The sequence below is a fragment of the Pipra filicauda genome, unplaced genomic scaffold, assembly GCF_003945595.2.
Source record: "Pipra filicauda isolate LSUMZ 115617 unplaced genomic scaffold, ASM394559v2 scaffold52_size3558583_pilon, whole genome shotgun sequence".
NCBI lineage: Eukaryota > Metazoa > Chordata > Aves > Passeriformes > Pipridae > Pipra > Pipra filicauda.
In genome coordinates this window covers 3,137,707-3,165,585 of record NW_024104676.1, presented here as the reverse complement: position 1 = coordinate 3,165,585, position 27,879 = coordinate 3,137,707, and the positions used below count along the sequence as shown (strand labels likewise).

The 27,879-nt window shown below is 41.3% G+C and overlaps 1 protein-coding gene across 1 annotated transcript; it reads left to right on the top strand.

Annotated features, from left to right (window-relative positions):
* On the top strand, positions 1 to 23,593 carry C6 (complement C6). The gene is made up of 17 exons (XM_027714592.2): positions 1 to 226; positions 1,041 to 1,197; positions 3,426 to 3,570; positions 4,532 to 4,673; positions 5,522 to 5,660; positions 7,537 to 7,737; positions 10,793 to 11,033; positions 11,622 to 11,744; positions 12,680 to 12,846; positions 14,162 to 14,387; positions 15,531 to 15,702; positions 16,722 to 16,833; positions 17,257 to 17,389; positions 18,373 to 18,564; positions 19,077 to 19,167; positions 21,015 to 21,256; positions 23,156 to 23,593. The coding sequence occupies exons 1-17, from the start codon at positions 69 to 71 to the stop codon at positions 23,335 to 23,337; spliced, it is 2,823 nt and encodes a 940-aa protein (XP_027570393.2). The 5' UTR covers positions 1 to 68; the 3' UTR covers positions 23,338 to 23,593.
* Positions 23,594 to 27,879: the final 4,286 nt, after the last annotated feature.

Below are 27,879 nucleotides of genomic sequence, written 5' to 3'. Positions count from 1 at the left end.
TCTCTGTAAGGATACTGGTATGACTGTGATAGCTTTTTGAGTGTTTGTTGCCTGTTCGTGTGCTGTAGATGGACACCTTCACCATGGACAAGACTCTGCTAACGCACCTGGTCCTGCTGAGCCTGCTGATTGGGAGTAGCCAGGGGTGCTACTGTGAACATTACCCGTGGGGGGCATGGTCTGCCTGTTCACAAACCTGCAATTATGGCACACAGACCAGGCACAGGTAGGGCCAAGCTATCTCAGTACTTCTATGTTTCTGTTTATTCTCTGTGAAAATACCAGTTCTGGGAAGGGGGACCTGTGTCTGAAGCTCTGCCTTCCACAGTATGCTGAGAAAAATTGTCATGTTCAAGTGTTTACCAGACAAATAATCATCTTTTAATTGCAAGACTTTAAAATTACAAAATTATGTATGTAGAACATTACTGCCCGTGGTGGGGGGATTGGAACTAGATTATCTTTAAGACCCCTTCCAACCCAGGCCATTCCATAATTCTATGGTACAGTGCTTCCAAACAAACCAGTATCTGGAAATATACATAGTGAGTACAGCCAGGTCCTTGAATTCAGCCCCTGCAAGCACACACGGCTGGCATTCAGTGCCCTGTGGTGGGAGCTCTGTCCAGCACAGAACACTGCCATGGGAAGGGTGACCTCCTGCATGGCAAGCCTGCAGAAACTTCCACCCTGCACCATTAGTTTTATGACAACAGTTAAAGTCAAAAAAAGATTCAGCAGCATTAGATTGGATGCAGCTCTGTGGTATAATCTAAACTTGTGATAAATCCCCTCTTTTCCTCCTGGCTCTGTCTGTACCTGTCCTCTGGGATGTCTGAAGTGACATGAATCAAAAAGAATTGCTCTTTAAACTTCAGACATATTTGGATTTTTCTTGTAAGCAACATTCTGCAACTACATATTATGTCTCAACATTTTTAGCTGGGCTCAAATAACTTTGTCAGCCTTCACCCACAGTTAAAGAACACCTACGATCTGTCTATTCTTTCCTAGGATAACTTGTTAATTTTTTTTTTTAGGCAAATAAGAATGGATGAATATTATAGCCAAAACTTCTGTGACCAGCTGTGCAAAAAGCAGGAATCTCGTGCATGTAACCAGCAAACATGTCCTATCAACTGTCAGCTTGGAGACTTTGGCCCTTGGTCAGAATGTGACCCATGCATTAAAAAACAAGTAGGTAGAAAATGTATTATATGCATTAAATGCAAGAAATTATGCTTAAGAGATCTCCTTGTTTCAACTTTATGACAATTGATCAGTAAAATGGCAGTTTAAGTTAAGAAGGGAAATTGGTTATGAATTATACAATAGAAGATGGAGGGAACAAGTTAAAATAAGCAGACCAAATCAGAAAAGGGCGATTGAGTGGAGTAAATCCTTTTATGAGAACTTGCTTCAAAGTTTCCACTGCCATAATTAAAGGTGAGTTTTTCACATAACGAATAAACTAAGCTGTAAAGTTTGCGTGTCTGTTTAAGCAAGAGCAAGTCATGGCATCTCAGCTTAACCATATCATTCTGTATGTTCTAAAGCAAGAAAAATAGAATTTAATCATCTGTTGAAAACAGTTAGCCAACAAATCCTAAGCCCCATTGGCTAGAAATGCTCAGGCTGTATCTTATAGTCAGGATCAGTTTGAGGTTGCTATTAAGAAATACAGAGCACCATTCCCCCAACCTTCACAGTATACACAAAAAAACCCCCAGGTGCAAATGTTTACTCTCTGTGGGACAAAGTCCTAGACAGTGTTTTTTCCTCTTCGGCTTTTGTCTGTTGACTGAGGGTAGACTTAGAGATGAGACAGTAGAGAGGGAAGAAGTGAAAAGTCATGTTCAAGTGAACTGTAGAAACCAAGCAAGCCTTGTCAAATCTAAGGTTGTAGAGGGTAGAGGAGAGTGGAGTGCAGATTGTTTGGGGTAGTTATATGTCTGGTGGGTCTGAGGTTTGAAGCTGACCATGATAGCAGCTCTGAGGTCCTGTGCAGACACAGCCTACAGCACTCTGAAGGTACCCCACAGCTTCAGAAATCAGTTCTTGAAAACCAATCCTGAAACACCTGTCAGACATCATAAGTATATCTTACATACATATATTACTTTCTGATGCCCATACAGAGTGAGAAAGCTGTTCTAGATGTGAGATGTGAGCCACCCACAACTTCCTGTCTTGCAACTGAGATAGACAGTGTGAGGGCAGAGCAGGAAACAGTGAGAGACTGGGAGACAGGAAGTTTCAAGAGCTGGAAGGGAGCATTTTTCTCAATTGAACTGATTTCAATATCCCCTTAAAATCTGAGGGTCTTACCTTGCATCCATATATAAAAGCATTAATTTTTACTAATTTTAAGTATTGATGCAACATATATGCTTCTTCAAGCAAAAGGTGCTTTTTTTGGACTATAATCCATTTTCCCCTCCAAACTATAAAGATCATTGCTTGTGATCCTTAACAACCAACAGAATGGATGATGTGATTTACAAGGTAAGAGTGAAGACTAGTCAAGCAAGTTCCCACTGAGGGAGAGAGATGAAGAAATGGGAGCTCACTCAAATAATATAGTCAGTGTTATGGGTCTGACATGGAGTACAAAGAAGCATCCTCTGAGGCCTGAAAGCCTTCTGGTGTTGTTCCCCACACTCTCCCTTTATAGTCACTTGGTTACTGGTTCTAGAATCTTCCTCCATTTTTTGTCTTCAGGGAGGGAAGTGACAGAACTCTGCAAGGGACCATGCTTTTCCAATGGAAAGAATTCTTAGAGATGGAACTGTTCAGTCACATGCAGACAGGTCTTCCAGAAGTCCCTTGAAGTGGATTGGAAAACATATCTGAAGTGCTTTATTGTTCTGCATGGAGGGTACTGACTTGGGGAAAGAAAACCCAGTGAGCTGCAGATTTTGCTCTCAGATCTTTTTTAGTAACAGAAATTTTCAGGAAAATCATTTTTGTCCTCCCCAGTCATCCAGTACTCTTTGGACAAGGGGCCCCACATGTGGGAACCAAGTCAGCTGGTTAGGGGATACATGGCACTGTTCAGACTATTTCTATTTCAATAGAGATGGTAAAGAACAGGAAAAATCTCTGTAAGCTTGTTCACACACACTTCCCTTCTGTACATTTAAAACTGAAGATACAGAGACTGAACTTTTGATTCCTTCAGTGCTGAAGACCAGGTTATCTACTATTTAATCATGTATGCTCCATCAGGGCTATTGATGCTCTTGGATGTCAATTCCCTGCCTGCCTTACCTGGAATGGTAGAATATAAGGACAAGAATAACTGATTATTTCCTTCAGGGCTCTGGTTTTGACTGATCTTCAGCAGCACTGAGGCGTGTGACTCTGCCTGGAGCTACAAAACCTGCTCATGCAAACAACCCTGGGTTATTTCTTCTGCCTTGCAGTTTCGTACCCGGACACTCCTGCGACCATCCCAGTTTGGGGGTCAGGCCTGTACCGAGCCGCTGGTGGATTCCCGCCCATGCTTCCCAACTAAGCTTTGCAACATAGTGGAAGTTGATTGCAAGAATAAATTTCAGTGTGAAAGTGGTAATTAATTGTTTAACTGTTGCATCACTAGTCAAAAGATTGGACACTGAGACAAAAAAGATCCAAATGATCCAGATCTTGCACATTCCGTGCATAAATTCCAGGGAAGAGGGACCAGGGAGAAAAGCCTGTGTAAGGATTTTATATGGCTTGGTAGAAGCTTATGTTTACAGTTTCTTTTGTAAGTAATTAAAAATGCGGGGCCCCCTGGTGGTCTAGTGGTTAGGATGCGGCACTCTCACTGGCCCGGGTTTGATTCCCGGTCAGGGGACTTCCCCGGGCAGATGGAGCTCGTCAGCCCTGTAAGGCCATCCATCTAAGAGAAGGTCACTCTAAACAAACCTACGTCCCGAGGACCTCGCTGCCACCGTCCGAGCTCGCTCGGCCCCAGCAGATGAACCTCGGGATTAAAGGGTGGGCTCAGTTCAGCGCACACTGTGTCTCACCTAAAAAATCCACTGCGCAGGCTCGAAGGGTAAAGACCTTTCCCAATCTTCGTTCGCGAAGACTGGCCATGAATTAAAAATGCAATATCTAGCCTGGCATGTCACTATGATCATGATAGCTAAACAGTAGCACTGTCACAATAATATTTCTTTGCACAAATTTTTCATGTACAAACATACCTATAGAGTTTCTCTGAACACAGATTCTCACTATTTTTATTAGGCTTGTGGCAATTTCTTGTTTGCTTCATTTTAAATATACCTGATTAGCCCCAAAGAAACTTTATCCACACATTCTTTTACCAAACTTAAGATTAAGCCTTTGCGGGCTTCAAAACAAGACAAAACTGGCAGAATTGAAACAACCATTTCTAAATTGGAATAATCCAGGCATTATAGTGCCTCACTGCTGACATCCACAGCAAGTTCACACTTTTACTACGGGAAAAGATAAGACTGCCCTTTTCTGCGTTCAGACATGATGAATCCTTGCTGTTGCTGTTTCTCTGGTGCAGGTCACTGTATTTCAAAAACCCTGGAATGTAATGGAGAAAATGACTGTGGGGACAACTCTGATGAAAGAAACTGTGGAAGGAAAAAGACTGTGTGTAACCGAAAGTATGAGAGCATCCCTGGTGTGCAGTTAATGGGCAGTGGGTAAGCCAAGTTTGTTTATTTTTTCATAAATTTAAGATTGCTATCTCACTAATTTACATAAAGAAGATAATTCCCAGCTAGCATGTGAGAGTATTCATTCAAACATGTAATCTCTCAAATTAAAATTATCAAGAAATTATAAAAATACAATAAAATCATCAGACTAGGACTTGCCCGCTGCATCTTCCAGTGTTACTCTGGCACTGCTGGTGTAGCAGATGAAGACCTGTCAGGGAACACGGCCTCTGAGCAACCTGTCCTGTCTCATAGCACCCAAAATATCATGGATGGGAAACTTCCAGCTCTTGGAAATACTTGCCCATGCAGCGTGTCAAGTACTTCAGAAATTTTGAGGATGTTCCTCAAAAGCTGTTGTTTGTCTGTGTTATATTTCACATGATACCAACCCCTTCCAGGCTACTAATTTAAGCAGTATAAACTCTAAACATGGGATACCTGTCCCATGGAGTCTTGCATTTTTAATTGAATTTTCATCTCAATGTGCTCCAGTAATATCATTTATGGTAGAAATGAACAACTGCTTGTTCTTTTTCCCAGACTGTTTTTAGGTCTTTCTCTGTTTAAGACTGACTGTCTCATGCTGACATTGGGATTATCAGTAGGATGAGATAGTGCTGGAGGTAGGAAACTGCATTGATGCTACTGCATTTTTCAGGTGAATTCAATGTGAATGACAATTTCTTGTAGAGGAGTTTCTTTCAAGGCAGTAACACAACCCAGATGCTTATACTCCTACAAAAGCTTCAATATATCTATATATCATGAAAAGTTTCAAGTCCATATGTCCTTCTGGGGTTGTTTAATCTCTGGAAATAATTTTTTGTTAGGTTTCACATTCTGGCAGGAGAAAGCCGAGGGGAAGTCCTTGGCAACTCATTCAATGGAGGACAATGCACAACAGTGAAGCGCAATGAGACGAGGAAATTGTATCGTGTCCCAGCGAATCTGGAGGCTGTCAGCTTTCAGGTACTCTCAAGCAGCAGCTCCTAGCTGAAAAGCCCTTGCTGTAACCCCAATCCAAATTATGTGCTCAAGTCTTAGGTAGTACTGTGTTTTAGGACAAGATTTCTCAACCTGGTGAGGCTTGAACATGCCTCAGTTGATGTGTAGAAGTGGGATATGTTTTGTGGCTCACTGAATCATATATCAGAGTCAACATGATTGATTTGAGCTTCTCCTGCTTCCCTGTGGCTTTGGATGTGCCTTTGTTCTGACTTGGTGCCAAGGACATCATCTAGCCAGAGGCTTGTTCAAGTCCAAAGCTTATTCTACCATCACTACTGTATCCTTGAAGTACAAAAGGCTGCAGCTCCTAACTCCAGCTTCCTTCCTGTTAGCCTTGGGACAGAGTTCCTCCCTGAGCCATTTCAACCCCTCAGTCCCACCTGTTCCCTGCTGAGCCCTTTCACAGAGCAGCAAAGAAAGAAGGCAGACACCAAGTTTGGGAGGCAGGAGGACAAAACATACACAGTCTGGAGAGGAGGCTTGCAGGACAGGTCAAGGGCAAAATGAACCTGGTTTGTATATCATAAAAAATCTGGGAACTACTGATTTGTCATTTTTTGTTACACATTGATATTTAGAAAATACTTTGAATAATATGTTTGGGGCACAACATCTGGCTGTATACATATGGGCAGGCCCTGAAGCCAATAGGTATTTTGCACTGAGAAGGAGAGAGTGCAGGTCGAGGAAAAAGGCTCAACTAATGGATGAAAACTGAACTGCTGGGTTTTGTCACAATTGTGTGGTGTTAGAATTACTTTAACAGGAACAACTGAACAAAGGATACCTTACTATGCTCAATGGAAACTGCAGTTAAATCGGCCATGACATGTAGACTTTGTCAATAATGGAGAAAAATTACTGTGGGCAGAAATATTCAGAGGGGAAAACCAATCCTTGGTTTGCCCAGGTCTCTTTATAGCTGTGAGGTTCATTAAGTTACTTATGTCAATTTGCAGGACTATTAAGGGTTTGTGAATCTCACCTTTGAGAATGCATCTGTATCTTCTAGCATTTAGAGCAACTTTTGGTATAGAAGTGTCCTTATAGAAGGAGCAGACTTGTATGACTTGTAAAACGGAAGTGTATTGGGAGAATGGACCACCTCACCTCCAAAGGTCCTTGGGAGCCCTATTAATTAAACAAGTCTAGAGGAGGGAAAAAAATCACATCTTTCAAAATTCCATAGGGATTTGCCTGAATTTTGGAAAATAAGTAATTTCTAATCTGATGCTGAAGTTGTCTTGGTGCTTTGCCCAATACCCTCACTAAGGTTTATCAACTTGATTAGGCAGGTTTGCTCACAGTTCCTCGTCACCTGCACTTAGACCATCATGTAGTATGGGTGAAACACTCCAAATATACTCTAAGACTCTCCTCTGGAAACCTGTTCATTCTTCTAGCTGGGAATTAAGAGGAAAGGTCAGAAAACATCAAGCTAGAAGCCACAGGGCTGGAAAGTAGTCATAGTGTGGACATAACATGAATGTCTGAAATTCTTTCAAAAGTGTTGAAACGCTTGTCGGAAATTATTCCTAAACTTTGGGGCATGGAGGTGGGGAATTTTACAAGAAAGTGTTACATGTTTTTTTGTTGTTGTTGTTATACAAATACCTATTAGAATGTCTGCTTCTTGGGTTCATCTTGCCTATTAGCCTTTCTCAGCCTCATCTTTTATTTTCAGAACAGTTTCATAGCTTACTTCCGGGTCTCATATAATCAGACATGTTTTTGCCATTAATAGAAAAACAAAAGGAAATCAAGAATTCATTTCTTAATAGGTTTCTGCTTCAGATTATTATTTGGGCAAATGTATTTTGCTTTACTGAATCTCCAGGTAGTAGATGAAGAGGATGATGTCACATCAGACTTCTACAAGGATTTAACTCCCCTGGGTGATAGTGTTTCTCGAAGTAGTTCATCCAGTCATGGTGCTCGAAGATCTTCTGGTATACCACTTTTATTCTCAAAAAAGACGCGGGTTCAAGTTACATCATCTTCCTCCTTCAAGAAAGCTATTAAAGCCTCATATGAAAAGGTAATTAAATCTTGTCTTTAGTTTCTCTCCTTCGATTGATTTCTGTCTGGTCATTTCAGAACTGAGCTACCAAAGGCTACTTTCCTTATCAAGGCATTGGCCCACTAGAATAATACATTAGAAAATTCCTCTTCTGGTACTACAAGATGTTCTTGCTTGCAACATACCTTCTATAGTGCAACATAGTTTTCTGGGTTTAGCACAGAAATCATAGCCTTATTCCATTTTAAAAAAGCATAGATTTGGCATTATCAGATTGGGTAAACCACTCCTTTTCCTATCCTAATTATAGATTAAGAGGGCACAATACCTAACAGTAGCAGACAACTCTAAAAATAAAGGAACTTCACTCATTAATGTTATACATATGCATGTATTAAGTATTAATCTACATTAGCTCTTTATCTGGTAACTAACTTGCATATTGGAGTCTCATGTTTGCCAAGACACATTTGCTCATAAAGATAATTTCAGAAATAACACATCCACAGAAAAGTTTCTCTCAACAGAAAACATTTTTCCTTAAGGTTCTGCACTTTTAATGCAAGTGAATACTACGGAGTATAAAATTATGTACTTTTATAGTTTAACAGCAATAAAGGATGGGCTATGGGAAAGGCCACAGGACTGAACAAATCTAGGGACTGTTGAAACCCAGAAGTTCTAATGCAACTAGAATGGAGGGGGGAAGGGCGGAGGAATTAGATGATCTTCGAGGTCCCTTCCAACCCAAACCATTCCATGAGTCTATAAAATAACATAAACCCACCAATAATTTCATCTGGTGTTGGCTAAAGACAACACAAGTTAAAAGCCCTTCTTAGTGGATCCATAGCAGGAGTTTTGAGTCTTCCTCATGTTCTCTGCTGTATCATACAGTAAGCCTCATTTTTATCTGTATGTGTGTGTGTGTATGCACATGTGTGTATGTAAATAAATAATATTTGTATAAATTTTATTAATGGGTGTGTGTAGATAGATATGTACTTATGTATGTTTGAGAGACCTAAAAAGGAATTTTTAATACTTTCCTAAATAGTGCAAATAGGAGTTTATATTGATAACTTAAAAGGAGGGGGAACTTACCTGGGCTTTATGAGGTCACATTCAGACCTATAGGTTAAACTGTGTGCATAAAAGTTTCACCTGAACATTCCAGGGTCTTTAGAAGGCCCTAGCCACTTATGCCTTTTTCCATATTGACATGGAAGATATAAGAAAACTTGATGGTTTTTAAGTTTATGTTTGTTTACCAGAAACTTTCTTTAGCTAAGTTGTCTGGTCCTCCAGTATGTCTTCCTGATTTCTGGTCCTTTAATCATAGAATCATAAAATGATAGAATAGTTTGGGTTGCAGGACACTTTTAAAGACCATCTAGTCCAACCACCCTGCAGTCAGCAGGGACACCTTCAACAAGACCAGGCTGATAAGAGCCCCATCCAACCTGGCCTTGATTGTTTCCAGGGATGGGGCATCCCCCATCTCTCAAGGCAATCTGAACCAAAGTTTCATCCTTATCCTAAAAAATTTCATCTTTATATCTAGTCTGAATCTACTCTCTTGAAACCATTACCCCTTGTCCTACCACTGCAGGCCCTACTCAAAGGTCTGTCCCTATCTTTTTTATAAACCTCCCTTGAGCACCAAAAGCTCACAGTGAGGTCTCCCTGAAGGCCTCCAAACTGAATAACCCCAACTCTTTCATTCTGTGCTCATAGGAGAAGTGCTCCAGCCTTCTAATCCTTTTTCTGGCTCTTCTCTGGACCCACTCCCACAGGCCCATGTCTTTCCTGTGCTAAAGACCCCAGACGTGGATGCAGAACTCCGGGTGGGGTCACACAAGGGCAGAGTAGAGGGGCAGAATCACCACTCTTGACTTTCTGGCCATGCTGCTTTGGATGCAGCTCAGAACACGTTTGGCTTTCTGGGTTGTGACTGCACATTCCCAGCTTATGTCCAGCCTTTCATGCACCAGCACCCTCAAGTCTTTCTTGCCAGGGCTGCTCTTGATGGGTTCTTCTCCCAGTCTGTACTCATGCCTGGGATTGCCCAGCTTGCATGCAAGTGCATGGTAAAACCAGCTAAGGATTTAGAATCAATATTTGCCAAAGTGATCTGGAATTTCGTGTCATAACTGAAATGTTAGCTGGCACTGCTGAAAATTCAGAAAGTGTGGCGGAGAAGAGCATCATAATCCAACAGAAGAAGTGATGTATAAATAAGTAATTGTATAAAGTGCTTTATAATGAATCTTTCCTATCTGCTGTTTGGTCATTTGCTCCTGTTTCCTGCCCCTGCTTTTTCTCTTGATCTCTTTGCTTTGGCCTTGGGATATCAGTTTCCTTTTTCACTTTAGAAATCCCTTTTTTCAGTATTTGCTATTCCTTTCCTTTCTGTTTAGTTCAACTCCCACATAAACAGCCTCTAGCATTGAAAAAACACAACAAGCTCTTTCAAAAACGTATATTTTTCCCAACATGTAAGAGATGTCCCTTCCAGCTCAGGATATCCTATGATTCCATGTTCCCAGTGTTTGAACATTCTCTTTTTACCTCTCATTAACAGCTTGACACCTGAACTCAATAAGGTCTTTAACCCTACAATTTCATTTTAGTTTTAGTAGATTGATAAATTGTGGAACTTTATAACAGTGAGTTAGGATCCAAAATACTCACTTCCAGATTAGTTGCAAACAACCCATAGATCATTATAAGGTGAAGCTTTTCCTCTGAAACTTGTGGTTGTCTGATCAATTGCTGGTGCATTTTTTATGGCAAGAATCCTTTCGGATTGGTAGGTGAATGATGAGTCCTATTTTTTTATTGGAATACAAATATTGGAATATTGGCTATATACTCCGAAAATGTAAGGAAACCTTCAAGAACCTCACAGAACTCTTGGAAAACCCACAGCTAGTTTGTTCATGGTTAAAGCATCATGATATACAGGATTATTTAGTTCTTGCAACGTATATCAGGATATACTCTTGGTTCCTCTACTTTCTGCACTTAACTCCCTCTGAAGGTGCTAAGACTGCCCTTTTCTTATTTCTAGAATTCCAACTTTATTAGAGTCCATAAAGTAATTTCTGTTGCAAACTTCACAATGAAAGAGTCAGATCTGCATCTCTCAGACGTCTTTCTAAAAGCACTTAACCACCTGCCCCTGGAGTACAACTATGCTTTATACAGCAGAATATTTGATGACTTTGGCACTCATTACTACACCTCTGGGAAGATGGGTGGTTCCTATGACATTCTTTACCAGTACAGCTCTGAGGAACTGCAGAACTCGGGTACGTAATCTTTAACAAGAAAATATTTGTTTACCAGTTTTTCTTATCACTGCTTTTAGGTCTTACACCACATTCTTCAACAGCAAGAAATTCTTTAGACTCTCACAGACATAGGAATTACTCACCCTGCCTACATACAGAGCAAGAAGAAATTTTTGCTCTATGCTGTCTTAATTTGAAAAGTTCAAGAGATTCTTTATTTGGTAAATGTCACTGTGTTCAGGGAAGCCACTTAAGACATTCAGATTAAGAAAAAGGTATTCCAGCATAGAGTTGTGTGGGACTCAGAGGTCTAAGTGGTACTTTTTGAGATACAGTTAATAAACTTTATGGTATGGATTAGAAATTACTCTAAAATTTTCTCATGACTGCCAGACTGTCAACATGAAAAAGCAATACCACAGAAATGGAAATCAGTCCAACACTCTTTGTACCTGGGGAAGCAGTTGCCTGCAGAAGTGAAGTTTCCAGTGGTGGGTGAGGAGCAGGGAAACCTGCTGGGTCACCTCAATGTAGGAACCTGGGGGCAGGGTGCCTGCCATGTATCATGGTTATGGTGATGAAGCTGCTGCTCTGTGTTATTTCTAGGCCTGTCAATTGATGAATCAACAGAGTGTGTCCGAACAGAAACCACCAAGCGTGTGTTCTTCCGGAAGAAAAAGAAAGTCAGTACCAGATGCACCACAAACAGGATGACTGTGAGACATGAAGGTGACCATGATGAGAACAAGGACCATGTCCTGTTACTTACCCTGAGAGATACCATTCCTCTCAGCTGCTCCAGATGACCTCCCAGCTTTGTTGAGCTATGGATGCTCTTCCACCACTGTCAGAGGAGCCAGTCTGCATCTGATGCAAGCACTGAAATCATCACCTTACTTGTAAATGAAATTATGGTGTAGGAGCAGTCTTCCTCTGCTCTAGAACACCATTATTGGGTAACCCATGGCACTGGTTCTCCAGTCAGTCACAGATCTGACAAACATTCCCCATGGCCTTGGGTCCAGGGCCAGGCATGCTAAACTGGAAGATAAGCACAAGTAGAAATAGGTGTTCGTAGCTGAGCCCCTGATCTTCTTTAAGGGTTGATCAGGGCTCATTGAGAGAGTTGGGCAGCAATAACACACTACCTGACCTTCCCCTCCCACCTTCCTTATGCCAAGCAGACATCTAGGTATAGGAGTGCCAGAAATGTGTCTCAGAAACTGCAGAAAGCTGGTGCATTTTCCACAAGAATGGTAAGAGTCATGTTCTTCATCACTAAAACCAGGGATTTCATCCTGTCCACCATATTTTTGTCCTCATTAGTCAATCAATTTCTGTTACTTAGGTGTTTACAGCTAGGACTAAATATCCTGCCTTGCAGTGTGTTCTAGAGGAGGCATTTTCCACGACTGTCTTATACAGTTCTGAATATCTCCATGGCTCATGTCTCAAACACATGTGGAATCTTATGGCAGGCTGCTGTCATAGTGTCATAGTGGGGATTGTTTTTCCAAGCTTAGACTTCATTTTTCCAAGGGTAGCTTCAAAAAATAAATCTTAATGTATTCTTTTATATCCTTTTACACTTTTTCTTAGAACTCTGTTGTTACATCCGCTGTCTTTGGAGGCCATTGTCTAAAAATACTATTTAACCATTTCAGGTTCCATTTTGGAGTCATCAGAACGGTCAGTCTCCCTAGTAAAAGGTGGCAGGTCAGAGTATGCAGCAGCTCTGGCCTGGGAGAAAAAGGGAGCTTTTCCAGGACACACAGTCTTCACAAACTGGCTGGAATCAGCAAAGGACAATCCTGTGGTGATTGACTATGAGGTAAGAGAAGAACAAGAAAAACACTGAGATAGCAATGACTCACGAGTTAGCAGCTCTTCAGAGAGCTCTGCAGGTGCTCTTTCATGTAAATAGAGATGATGCTGTGTGTGATATGAATGCACATTGTCTCAGTCTAGAGCACACATACATACAGGATTAACATAAATATACAAAATATTTTTTAGGACTACTTGTTTGGGTTTATAAGCCACACCAGGTTTGCATGGTCTGTGGACAGTGGGAGTAAGACCGAGGAGTATGAATTGATTGCTCTGGCACCAGCAGGGTGGCATGGGCAGGGGTTAGTTACTGTGCAGGAAAACAGTGCATGATGCTGGAAATGCTTTTTTCCCCTGTAATCATTCTCTTGTAAGGCATATGTTGCAGAGTATGTCAAATTAGTGAACTGAAAAAAAACCCCTGTGTCTCTGTGCTGCTCATTCAACCCAGCATGCCACTGCTCCTGTGAGTGCACTGAACTGTCTCCCTCCCTGGCTGGCACAGCAGCCCCTCGACATCAGAAGAAAAGCATTTGAGGCAAAAAACAAAACCTGCCTGAATGCAGCATGCAGTGAGGTTTCTCCCGCTGCATCTGCTGTGCTCCTGAAAGCAGTGTAGGGAAGTCTGACATGGCAGATTCTGGATGTAAGCAAACCCCATATCATCTATAGTGTCCTCAATTTTAAGACATAATATCACAGAATATGCTGAGTTGGAAGGGATCCAGAAGGATCATCGAGTCATGCACGGGTCCATCCCTAAGAGTCACACCATCTACCTGAGAGTATCGTTCAAATGCTTCGTGAACTCTGTCAGGTTTGGTGCTGGGACCACTTCCCTGGGGAGCATATTCCATTGCCCAACCACCCTCTGGGTGAAACACCTTTTTCTATCATCTAGCCTAAACCTCTCCTGACTCAATTTCAGGCCATTCCCTTGGGTTCTGTCACTGCTCACAACAAAGAAGAGATCAGTGTCTTCCCTCCCTTCCCCTCATGAGGAAGTTGTCACTGCAATGAGGTCTCCGCTCAGCCTCCTCCAGGCTGAACAGACCAGGTGACCTCAACCACATCCCACTTGGTTGATTTTCCCGTGGTTCACAGAGCCCTAAATTGGGGAAATAAAAGCAGTATGAATGGGATAATATAGATGTATAGCACTGTCATGCTCCTTTAAAGTATCCATAACTTTCAACATATCCAACTCCTGTGTGATATAGTTTCATATGTAGGCTCTAGTGCCTTTAAAATCCTTCTGTTACACCCAGAAGGACCCTGCCATGTTAAGGTAGCTGCTTACTGAACTTGTCTACCAGGTGTCGCCCATTGTGGATCTGGTGAGGAACGTGCCGTGTGCTGTGACCAAACGCCGCAACCTGAGGAGAGCCCTGAGGGAATATGCGAGCAGGTTTGACCCTTGCCAGTGTGCTCCATGCCCAAACAATGCCAGGCCTGTGCTCTCTGGGACAGAGTGCCTTTGCCTGTGCCAGGCTGGCACCTATGGCAAAAACTGCGAGACACGAGCTCCAGGCTACAAATCAGGTATTTGGGGTGACAGTGTCATAATGTAAACATGGTCCTTCTGGCATCCATTTGTCAGTGATTAATCTGACATAACCTTCCCTTACTAAATCCATAGCACTTCTTACCACATGCCAATGTCCACAAAGTATAGGAATAAAGGTAGGATTAAAGATAAAAGAATCAAACTGAATAAGCACATCTCAAAAGATATCATAAGACAAAAGATTCCTTAGCTATGTGATTAAGATAATAATGAATGAGTTGTTCAGCGATAAGGGTGAAGTTGAGATCAAAGATTATTGATACAAAAATTAAGAAACCATTCCTTAGTTTTCCCTATAGTGTATTATGCTTAAGACCAAATGGCTAATGAAGATAAAAACTATTGATTATAGTATAGAAGGAAAACGCAGTTGTCATAAGGAGAGGGAACCTAATCATCGTTCTGGAGAATTTAAAGAACAGTTTAATGCAAAATCATTTTTGAATGAAATTGGCACTAGTGCCATACCCATGGGAAACATATGTTTATATTCCAGGACCAAAAGTGGACAGAATAGAAAGTCACTTATGTAGCTACAGGTCTCATTATCTGATCCCGATAAAGAAATATTTTGAAAGAAATAAACAACTGAAGATGCACAGAAATGGATGTAAAAATATATTGTATGCTGTAAAGAAAGGGTGTGTACAGATAACATATGCCAGGGGTTAAGAGAAGTCAGTAGTAGTAGTGTTTTAATTTAACTGGTGTGGGATGTAGATTTGGGATTTAAACATGGTGTTAGAGCTCATATTTATTTAAAAACTCATTAAATACTGACCTATCTCAGAATGTTGTCAGCATCATGAAAACTCACACACCTGTATGTGCAATAAAAATAAAAAATAAGCTGCTGCTGGGTTTGGATGTTACTTGTAGTCAAAACTAGAAAGGTAGATATATTTTAGGTTTTCATGAAGCAGTTTGGAATTTGGGTGGCCACCTTTTGGAAAACTTGGCACTTTAGACACAATCTACTCTATTAACCGTAACAATTTTAAATCCTTTGAAAAAGGCTATTATGAATTTACCATCATCCCTCTCATATGTGACCTTAAAAGAAATATTGTATATGGTACAGATCTGCCAAAAGATGGTGTTTCTTTTGTTTCTTGCAGTTGCTGTAGATGGCAGATGGGGTTGCTGGTCTGAGTGGACTTCATGCGATGCTTCCTTCAAAACAAGAAGGACGCGAGAATGTAACAACCCCTCCCCAATGAACGGCGGGAAGCCATGTGAAGGAGAGAGGGAAGAAGTGGAGGACTGTTATGTCTCTGTGTTCGCAGACAGGTAAGAAAATAGTAGATCAAAAGAACTCCATAGTCATGGGACAACTAAGAAGCCCTCCAGAGTAGCTCTGTGACTATCAAGGAGAAATAGCAGACAACACTACTCTCTGAACTCTTGTGGTGGAGCAGGGAGAAGGGAAAGTCTGAAAATCTCTGCAACTTGCTGCAAATTTGGTTTTATTGATTGTTTATTCCTAGAAAATTGCTGATGAATTGCATACTGAAGTATACCTGTAGTTCTCGTATGCTGCTTTGCACAGCTTTTTGTCTAAAGTCATCTGCTTTAGTTCATGGGAGTTCACAATTTCCATTTTTTTACTGTCACATCCTCTTCTCTTAGCAATTTATATCCGAACACAGTCTCAGAATTCCAATGAAGCTACTAAGCTTTTCATATTCCCACTTTAAGTATGCCTGATTTACTGATTTTGCAGTTTCAACTTCAAATTCTAGCCCTGAACTGGCTTAGGCTTTTTCATTTTCAAGTGCAAGGCTTCAGTCTTTCTGCTGGGACCAAGAGCTGAAGCAAGATTTTCACTATCCTTGCTGTAGTGGCTGCAGAGAAGATTCCAGAGAGAACAGGAGAGGATTACAAGCACTGGGTTCCACGGTTCTTTGTAATTCATCTCAGTTAGACCCTGTGGGCTGTACAGCTCCGTGCTGACAGAGACCAGCCTCCTTTAACCACTGCCTGGTGGCAACAGAATTACAGGGACTGCTTAGAGACTTCCTGTTATGCTGTTCTTTGACTCTTTTTCTTACTCTATAAAAATATGTATTTAATTATGTTGATAGATGTATTTAGTACTTTTTTATTGCTCTCACATTCTTCCTCCTATCAACACCTTCAGTTTTTTGTCTACAGTCTTTTATTTGACAGAATAAAGTTTTCTCACTGTCAGGGAGGGGGGACAGGACACACTTGCAGCTCTCCTGATGAACATTCCTGACATTTTGCCATTGTTATTTGGTGACACCAATGCTTCAGATACATCCTTACAGCAAATTTTCCCTTTTCAGAGGTGCTCCTTGTATAAATGATGATGAAGCCAGAAGAGAAGAGAATGTCTTGACTGGTGAACCCGAGTCTGGATGTTCCAGGCCAGACCCACCAGAATATGGCTTTATCAGGGTGAGCATGAAAAACGATACAGAAACAAAGTATAGTAGTTGCAGACATGGGAAATTTTACAGCTTCTTTGCCTGATATCCAAGCTAGCTGCTGTGCTTGTGAGTGTGTTGCTATGTACATAGTGTTCTGTGGGACTCTAATCCACCACAATACATCAGCAACTGAAGAAAGTCAGGGTAAAACCCATTTCAAGTGGTCCTTGAATTCTTGTTTTGTAATCATGACATCAGTTAGTGCAACTGGACAAACTTATCATTATACTGGTGAATGGATGACTCCTATTCCAGAGTAAGAAAAGCGAATTCATTACATCTTATCAGCGTTTTGCCACTGTTTCCTTTGACAATTTTCAGTCTCATTACCATAGATTTTTGAGGGACTTTTTGGTTTCTTTTTGCTTTTTTTTTTTTTTTTTATTTGTAGAATGAAAAGAACCAGTATGCTGTGGGGGAAGAAGTTGAAATTGCCTGTGTGAGTGGTTATAGCCTCATTGGCTATCAATACCTTTGGTGTCTGCCAGATCAAACCTGGACACAGCAACATGTTGAATGCCAACGTAAGAAAGGAAACTAATTTAGCCCAGTAACAAAATAGAAGTGAAACAAAAAGACGTGAAAAAGATTTTAATACAGCTTTTAACAAGAGAATCTGTAATGACATCTGAAAAGATTGCATTTTAAGAGGGTATTTCATATAGAGATGGCAAAAATATACTGAGTCACTACATCGCTCCTCTTTCAATTCAGAAGTGTTACTATTATGCTCTTTGTAAGGATATTGTAATATTCAGTGCATTAGAGAACTCTCAGATGGATGCTATGAGGTCCTTCTCTTGTCTAGTTTTAAATACCTTTTACAAAAGGACTCACCTTTTGTTTTCAGACTTCAGATATCTTTAGGTTGATACAGTTGTGATGAAGAAACTATTTGTATAGAAATTTGTCTACTATTTTTTATATTAAATGGATGATGTGTCTTTAACCATGACCTCCCAGGCTGTCTTGAGAATCTCCACTATAAATCAATGCCTTGAAGTATTTATAGTGCAGTTAAGATTTAGAGATCAGAATTGGCCTGTGTTTGCTAGCAGGAGAGATTTCAGTAGTTTTCTAGAACTTGGTGTGATTTCATTGACTTAGTGTTCATTTTAACATAAAAAAAAGTTACTTGAATATACTTAGGAGCTTTCTATTGTCATTCATTTTGTTTAATTTACAAAAGAAAAATTAAAATGTGTTGTTAATGCCATTCCTACCATTTTTAAACTGCAAAATTAAATTACTCACATTGGCATACATTAGAAACATTATTGTAATTATTTAGTTATTACTTTAAAAATATTTTAAAGGCTATGACAGTGCACTGAAAATTTCTTGGCTTAATTGTGTTAATGTTTTATTGGTTTTGAATGTCAATCAAATGTTCAGTGTTACTGAATGTCTTTATATGGCTCTTCAGATAAAGCATTATGACTTGCTGTAAATATTCCACACACCATAAACACAACAAGAACTATGTTTTTTTTATTGTTTATTACAGCCTCAGTATGCCTCAGGCCACCAATATCTGACAATGTCACAATTTCCCCGTTTAAGCAACAGTACAATATTGGTGACACCATGAAGCTGAGCTGCCAAGCTGGGTTTATAGTCAGTGGTCACACAAGGTATACCTGTGAGAAAGACCTGTCCTGGATACCTCCTATTTCGAGGGCTATTACATGTAAGAAAGGTCAGTATGCCTGCAGATACTTCCCTGTTTCTATATTGCTGGTATGAACAGCACTGTTTATTTTAGCTAGCTGGAAATAGGAGGGGTATAAGATGCAGAGCGGCTGTTTTACTTTGTGCCTACTATGGTGACATATAATTTCATCCCCAACTTCTGCATCAAATTTATAATTTTTGGGTGCAATATGCTGTAAACTTTAATAATGAAATTGAGACACTGCAACTGTTTTCTTAAAAACCAAACCAAACCACGCTGTAATGAGAAGGTTTTATGAAAGCGAAGTAGGAAAATGCAATCTATTGACACATCAGCTTCTCTTCTTGAACAGAATTTTCCAGTGATTTTTGCAAAAAAACTGATGGAAATACATGTAGCATCCCAACCATGGGAGCTTTTGAAGAGATAAATGTGGGATGAATAGAAATAAACCCATTTTTAGCTTTTAAGGCAGGAATGTAAGATGCTTCTGTTCATTTTTACTAGTTACAATAATTCTCACTCTTTTGTTTCAGATGTACAATCTAAAATTAGAGGTGTTTGCAATCTAGGACAAAAGCAGGTTGGATCTCAGTGTGTTTGTATGTCTCCAGAAGAAGACTGTGGGTAAGTTAAGCACATTCAGAAGAAAAGTCAAAGTTTCTGTAATGATAGACCAAGAGGCCATTATGACATAGAACAGGAAGAGCAGCAAAAGATAACTGCAAATCAAGACAGCTCTCTGTTCAGATACTAGCTACCTATTCCTCTGTATGCAAATTACAACCCCACTTATAGCCTATGAAATAAATGAACAATCACAGAATCACAGAACGGGTCAGGTTGGAAGGGACCACAGTGGGTCATCCAGTCCAACCTCCCTGCTGAAGCAGGGCCATCCCAGAGCACATGGCACAGGATTGCATCCAGATGATTCTTGAATATCTCCAGTGAAGGAAACTCCACAACCTCTCGGGGCAACCTGTTCCAGTGCACAATTACCCGCACAGTAAAAAATTCTTTCTCATATTCAGATGGAATTTCCTGTGCATCAGTTTCTGCCCATTGCCTCTTGTCCTATTGCTGGGCACCACCGAGAAGAGCCTGGATGCATCCTCTTGGGGCCTCCCTTTATATACTGATAGACATTGATGAGGTCCCCTCAAAATTGTCTCTTCTTGAGGCTGAATAGGTTCAGCTCCCTCATAAGAGAGCTTTTCCTCATAAGAGAGATGCTCCTGTACCTTAATCATCTTTGTTGCCCTCCTCTGAACCTGCTGCAGGAGCTCCATGTCTCTCTTAAACTGAGTAGCCCAGAACTGGACACAGCACTCCTGATGTGCCCTCACCAGGTCTCAGTAGAGGGGCAGGATCATGTCCCATGACCTACTGGCAATGCTGTTCCTAATGCATACTTAATGTACCTAATTACATTAAGGAAACAACACACCGTAATCCATCCTTTCAATCTACATTACCATCTGCTACTGGAGTACCCAACTCCTTTCCTTCCCTTTCCCTTTCCCTTTCCCTTTCCCTTTCCCTTTCCCTTTCCCTTTCCCTTTCCCTTTCCCTTTCCCTTTCCCTTTCCCTTTCCCTTTCCCTTTCCCTTTCCCTTTCCCTTTCCCTTTCCCTTTCCCTTTCCTTCATTTCTCCAATTTCTATATTTTCACTGTCATCATCTTGCACAAAGAGCATGCAAGGATGGAACTAGATGACCTCTAAGGTCCCCTCCAACCCAAGCCATTCTATGATTTTATGATTCTCTCTTTGGGAAGAGACTAAGCTCCACAAAATTATGTTGCTTGGAAATGCACACACTTTCTAGGAATGAATCCACTCAGTAACCAAGAGCAATACATAAAGAAAGAAACTACAAGCAGCTTGGCTGGTTTTGCCTGCTTTTGGCCCCAAGATAACTGTGCATTAGAGGCAGACTTGCAGGAATGCATTAACTCAGAAAAGCCACACCAGAGCCTGAGGAAATTTCACATCCTTGTGGAGGTAACAGCATCTCCTTTTTCTTGTACAGGCACATGTCCTTTACTGTAGGGTGCACATGTCCTCATATAATAAGGAAAAACATGCTCCTCGTGAGATGGTGAACAAAGAGAATTTATTTCAAATTCGGCACTGGTTTTATCCCTCAAAACCATGTGACTTCTTTGACCAATAAGGTTGTCTACGTCGGCTCATGCTCCCTTGGGCACTCTTGCCCTGGTACATCCCCTGTACCTTAAACACGCCCCCTACACTTTACCTCCTATCTGTTGGATGGGACCACAGCTTCCTCATCTCACAGCACTTGTATCAGGGCCAGGTCCTGCAGCAGCTGGGACAGCCTTAGGTCTTTAGACCAGTATCTGGCCTAGCCATGGCTTTGCTGTGTTTCATCCGATGCTGGTGGAGAACTTAGAACTATGGACTTGTTCCAGAGAATGCTAAAATAATTTTTCTTTACTTCCTTTGGACAGCTACTACTCAGAAGAGATCTGTGTGCTACATGCTGTTTCTGAACAGAATGTAACCAAGCCCAGCTGTCAGTATTCAGCTGAAATGTGCCTTGGAGAGCAGTCATTTCATTTCATGCATGCTGGCCCTTGTCATGGTGATTCCAACCTAGACTGGGCTATTGAAAGGGCAAAGCTCTCTACAAATAGCTTGAAGAAAGTGCCCTGTGGCTATGACACCTGCTATGACTGGGAGGATTGTCCAGGTATGACTTCTGAATGGTGAGATTTATCCAGCCCTTTGGATCTAAAAGTGAAATGTGCTGACTCTTTCACTGCTCCAAGAATGGCACTTATAGACGTTGTGGTCCCTTTGGGCACAAGGAGTGTGGAAATGCAGTAAGTCCCGAGTCCCTCTTAGCAAGTGTTACACTTAAATATGTGCCTTTTCTCTTACCCACAACTACTCTATCGTTGTTACTTCCCATGAGAAAGGCACAAGAGGAACTTGGATATTAAGGGAACTTTTCCAGGAGAATTAACATTTGAACCTTTAATCACAAGAATGTAGTTGGTAATGTTATCACACATTCCCTGTGAGATACTAACCACTAGTTTGTTCTTCAGGAATTAATTTGGGCCACACCCTCTATAGCATATAATTAAATTGTGAAATTAGATCATGATACTACTTCAAAAGCAAGACTGGGGCCACCAGGCTTAATGGGATTTTAATGGTAAAATTTGCAAATACCCATATGTGAAAACACTGCTTAAGAGTTTTAATGAACTAGCTAAGCAGGTCAAATCCCTAAGAGGATTATTTTATAAATACTGTTGTGCAATTTGGCTATTTACTGTGTAACCAGGTGATAAGAGCAGTAGGTTTTCCTGTAAATGTCTGAGGTGCTGCCTGGCTCTGCACATCAAGTGCTTGCTAGGAAAAGGCTGAGTGGCAAACACGCTCACTCCAGCACTTGCTTCCAGAGACAACCATGATCCTTATCACACCAGTCTCCTTAATGGCAAATAAAGCAACAGCAGCGAGCAGCAATCCTAAAACCCTGCTTTAAAGATGCAAGATTTCTGCAACATAGGATTTGAAGCAGGAAGCTGTAAAATTACTGCATGAGATGTTGTTCTGTGCGGTGCTTGAGCAGAGGGCATGACCAGGTGTGTCTGTTGGGAGACATGCTCTGGTGGAGCCTCTAGGTACCTTTTGCTCCTGGGAAAGTGGTTATAATTTTAAGAAAACATTGGGCTTATTTATTCCAGGCCGTGTAAGAAGACTAGCTGTGCTCCCGCTGTGCCAGTGTCTTAAGGCTAGATCCTGTGCCAGCACTTCAGTATTTTTCTCTCAAAAGCCTACAGAGGTGCCCTGTACAAAAAAAAAATAAGAGGGGAGAAAAATACATTAAATAAAATTAGTGTTCATTGAGATCAAGAGATTTGAATTGGACTCCTCACCATCTCCACAGAAGTCTACTTTTCACGAATGTGCACAAATGTTTAGGAAATGAAAGTTCTGGTTTTTCTGAGAGTGAGTAGTAGGTATCAACACAGAGGCAGAAGATACTGCAGTGCCATGAAAACAGCCAAATGGAGGAAAGGACACATTTCTCATGTTTTAAGAAAGTGAAGGCAGAAACTTAGTTTCCTGCCTAGGGAATTTCTGGGAAAGAATATAAAGAGTCAGAACCTGATTAGATCAGAAATGGGTAATGAAATAACTGCCAGGACTGAACTTTACCACAGGCCAGCAGCAAGTAGCTTAGCATTCATAAAGGGAGCTTTAATGAAATAGGAGCTGACACAATATGGACCTTAAGACTCCATTTCATAGCAAGACTGTGTTCAAGGATAATTGGGAACAGAAAGTCAACTTAATATCTTTTTGTTTGGAAGAAAGGTAAGGGAAAGCCAGTGGATAAAAATAGTTAGATCAATTCTGCTTCTGTATGGGCCACTACTGCAAAAACTGCTATTTAAAGCTGATTATTCTTAATACCCCACCATCTAGTGTGTGCACTACAGGCTTTTTGTGACTAATATATCACAAACATCCAATGATGTTTTTCCCTGTTGGACTTTGAAATGTCATCAAACTATAATATTTGGTTTTAGTCATCACAATTTTTGCTAAATTTCCACACATTCATTCCCAGAGACACAGACCCAGTGCTCCTGCCTGATACCTTACCAGTGCCCCAAAGAAGACAGCCGCCCTCATTGCATCCAAATGGAGTCGACAGGAAGGAGGAGGACAGTCAGTCATTGTGTGCTGGCAGCCATGAAATGTGCAGGCATCAAACTGAAGGTGCTAGAACATGGGAACTGCCTGGCATGACCTTTCGACTCTCTGCAAACACCATGATCACCACGTCAAGCACAGGTTGAGCCAAGGGAAAAAGTTGAATATGAAGCAACGAGAAGATCAAAAACAAAGGATGAGAAAAAAAAAAGTAGAGCTCACTTTATCAGATTTTTGGGAGAAGGGTGGCAGTGGGCTTTTTCCTGTATGAAAACAATCTAGGGTGTGGGATACAGGGACTGCTGTCACTGCTGGTAATTCTGCAGATGTGCAGAGGGAGGGAGGGGACCAGATGGGAAGGGAGAAAAAGACTAAGTCTCCCTTAGTCCTGCGTGAAACTTTTCCTTTCCTCAGTCATTTGTTTCTTTGTCCTTGTGCTTGTGACTGCTATGCATTTTGGCTGTCTCAGTGCCTGAGTACCTGCTGTACCATCCAGGCAGGCAGACCAGGCACTTCAGCACCAGTGCACATTCTTTCTGATGCCAAATGGGGAGGGGGTAGCAGGAGGCTACCTGCACAGGCACTCATGGTACAAACTCAAGGAGAAATACAAAATACTGAAAAAAACACAACTATGCAATAACTGAGTGAAGTCTTCAAAACTATGTGATTTTTAATTGAAGGGAAGGGGTGTTTGCTTTTTGTGCTTGTTCTGGGCTTGAGCTTTAGACACTGCTGGGGAATTTTTATGGTGTCCTTTGAGGTGAATTAAGCACATGTTTGTACTTAAATATAAAAGAAACATTTAATGAACAATGCATTGGGCAGATGCACTGCAATACTAGGTTCTACTTGAAGAGGTTCTACTTGGAGTCTGCAAAGATGCATCTCAAGCAGGTTCCCTATATACACTTGCACCAGCACCAGTCCTGAGAGCACCTGTATGGAGCACCTCAGCCCAACCGTAGGTCCATTCCACCATCGTTCCTTGATCACAGATCATAACTGCTGAGCAGTTACAATTAGAATTTTCCCTTCAACACTAGCAATTTTACAACACTAAGGAATATAAACTTGCTTTCTGAGAAGGAGAAAACAGGAAGTCACTTTTTTTTTTTCACCAGCAGTTATTGAAACAATGAAAATCAGGCAAAAAGAGCATAGAATCGAATCAGAGAATTATAGAATTTCCCGAGTTGGAAGGGACCCACAAGGATCATTGCAGTCCAACTCCTGGTCCTGCACAGAACACTCCAAGAATCACTCTATATGCCTGAGAACATTGTACAAATGCTTCTTGAACTATGTCAGGCTTGGTGCTGTGACAACTTCCCTGGGGCGCCTGTTCCAGCACCCAGCCATCCTCTGGGTGAAGAACCTTTTCCTGATATCTAAACCTCCCCTGACAAAGCTTCATGCTGTTCCCGTGGGTCCTATCACTTGTCACCACTGAGAAGAGATCAGTACCTGCCCCTCCTCTGCCCCTTGTGACAAAATTGTAAATTGTAGACCACAATGAGGTCTCCCCTCAGTCTCCTCCAGGCTGAACTGACCAAGTGCCCTCAGCTGCTCCTCATACGGCTTCCCCTCAAGGCCCTTCACCATCTTCATTGCACCCCTTTGGGTGTTCTCTAATATCTTAATATCTTTCTTACATTGTTGTGCCCCAAACTGCACACAGGACTCGAGGTGGGGCTACCCCAGTGCAGAGCAGAGTGGGACAATCCCCTTCCTTGCCCAGCTGGTGATGCCTTGCCTGATGCACCCCAGGACATGGTTGGCCCTCCTGGCTGCCAGGGCACTGCTGACTCACGTTCAACTTGCCGTTGACCAGGACTCCCAGGTCCCTTTCCACAGTGCTGCTCTCCAGCATCTCATTCCCTAATCTATACACACATCCAGGACTGCCCTGTCTTCAGTGCAGAATCCAGTATTTGCCCTAGTTAAACTTCATATGGTTGGTGACTGCCTGGTGCTTTGATTTGTCAAGGTCTCTCTGCAGGGTCTCTCTGGTTTTGAGGGAATCAACAGCTCCTCCCAGTTTTGTGTAAAAAATTTAGTATCCCTTTGAGTCCTGCATCCAAGTCATTCATGAAGATATTGAAGAGCACAGGGTCTGAGACGGAGCCCTGCAGAACCCTACTAGTGACAGGTTTCCAGCCTGATGTGACCCCATTCATTATAACCCTTTATGCCTGATGCATCAGCCGGTTGCTCACCTATGTCATGATGCATGAGAAATGTCCACTGGTGAACAACCTGCCCCATGTGTAAGTGTCGCACCTTGTCAGAGGCTGGGCAGAGTCACCTGGGAGCTGGTAATGAGCTGGATGTGAAATGGTTATTTTTCTGTCCAAAGAAACACATTTGGAATATTATCAAGCTCCCCAGAACAGCAGCTAGTCTCAACTGGGTGGAGCTCAAGAAAAAGAAGAAATTAATCCTGCAACTAAATACAATAAAGCATTATGCTTTCTTGTTTAAAATGTATAGTAAAATTTTTTACCAAAACCTGCATACGTTTTCCTTTGTAGTTCTATATTTCTTTCCTCCAACCGAAGATCTATAATAGTATGCTAGTGGTGGTCTAGGAGGGGGTTGTAAATTTGTTTGTCTTAATTTTTTTTTTTTTTTTAGTGCCCTTATTTCTTCTTGTTGGTTGCATTCTATGGGGGAAGAATCACTCAGAATGGTTGTGTATGCTTTTCTGCTCCAGCAACAAACAATGAAGATTTCTTGCTCCCAACCCTCTAACCTTAATGATGGTTTCATTCCAGACTGATTACAGTGTGACTGCCTAGCAGTGTTTCTGCTAAAAGGAATTTTTTTCACTTGACACTTCTCACCATACTAAATTGCCAGACAAAGTTATTTCCTGGTAAACAGAAGGCAGCCAAGTGCTCCCTGACTGTCCCCATTTCTCCAGCACCTCTGGTTTCAGAGTGGTTGTGTGCTGTGCTAGCACTGGCATTAACTTCCATTGTTCTCTCTTGCTGGTGGGGGTAACTCCTGTAGTTTCTGTTTTACAGTTGAGCATTATGGCACAGAATGGAGACATCATCTGCCACTCACTGAAAAGGTCGTGATTATGTCATAAACTGAATCCAGAGGAAATCTTCAACATGCTGAAATTAGTGGGAGTTTTACTATTGGCTTCAGTAGTGTCTGGACTGCACTTGCAAGGACTTTGGGTTTGCTCCTGTGCTCTGTCACAGGGGTCACCAACCCTCACATCAAAGACTGTAGTTCTTTAATATTTCCTGCAACAACTATCTTTTCGTTAGATATGAGAACTTCTATTAGGTAATAATAGTTTTCTTGTTCACTGTGGGCAAGGAATGCCATCCCTCCTTTGCCATTTTAAGCTTCAAGCAACGTACCTGGCTTGATGGATCATTGCCTTGGGTCATAAATTATAATTGGGAAAGATAAAGCAAACCTGAAGGAATCTGTCAGGATAAACAAGGTCACAGAGACCTTACCAGTTCTCAAGGGACAGCTTTCTTGGTAATGCAGCTTCACTACTGCACAGAAAAAAAAAAAACACATCTATTTGTTCTTGTCATTAGAGAGGAGGCATTATCCAAAACAAATATAATGAGCCTTTCCATTGATGCAAACGTCCACACAACAGTGCAGCATATCTAATTTTTCACTGGCACAAGACTATGTGAAATGTGTATAGAATACACTTACCACATTGAGACAGCTGAAGCATGACTCAATGGCTGGACAATCAGCACCTGCTCTTGTGGGCTTCTCACCATGGCTTTTGTATAAATAGTTGTTGTAACGTAGAATGCAAAATTTGAGCAAATATAAAAGATAATTGAACATATATATTTATAGTGTCTGTTATAGTGATTATCCTTCTGCAACCTCAGAAAGGAGTAAGTAATCTAGAGTTTTCTCCATGAGTTTGAAGTAAAGTCTCATACATAGGTTTAAATATCAACAACCAAATTTTTGCTGATGAGCCACTGCTTAGGTATAGTATTAAATGTTTGAGTCCCGATGTCTTTATTTAAAATGCTGTGAGTGGTAACTGTCTACTGATTTAAGATTTTGGTGTAAAACGAGACTATGACTACTAAATGCAAAATTGCTAGATGCAGTAAGCACAGTAGAAAACAGGTACCAGTGCATTTACTAGTAACAATTCCCCAGTGAGTGATAAAAGAGACCATCACCCAGGTTTTTCCCACTGGGTTCCTGCAGAGCTCATTGCTCTCTGATGCACTCTTGAGTTTACACTCCAGCCAGGGCAGGAATGCATCTGCAGCAGCAGTATAAGTTGTGGCATTCATGACAGCTCAAGCTCAATGCATTCAGATATGTATTCGGGGGAAGAAGTCCATCATATTTCTTGTCACGCAGAAGTCCTTGATCAGTAGGCTTTGACTATTCAGAAAAGGTGTGCTTCAGCTGTATCTGTAACAGAAGCGACTTAACTTCACTGATGAAGGGTTATGGGATAGAGATGCCACAAAAAACGTTGTTTATAAACCAAAACTTAACCAAAATAATAACCCTCCTACTCAGAGATCTCAATTACTGTAAGGGCTCTTTCAACAGGCTCCCAAGGCTGTGTATTCATACGTGAGTAGGTGTGAAGATTTCCAGTGCAGAAGGATTTTG

What these genes read in the sequence shown, in the direction of transcription:
- C6 (XM_027714592.2), top strand. Translation starts at nt 69, where the DNA reads ATGGACACCTTCACCATGGACAAGACTCTGCTAACGCACCTGGTCCTG. An exon ending in GGCACACAGACCAGGCACAG is followed by an intron (nt 227 to 1,040) that starts GTAGGGCCAAGC and finishes TTTTTTTTTTAG; the next exon opens with GCAAATAAGAATGGATGAAT. An exon ending in TGAGGAACTGCAGAACTCGG is followed by an intron (nt 11,034 to 11,621) that starts GTACGTAATCTT and finishes TGTTATTTCTAG; the next exon opens with GCCTGTCAATTGATGAATCA.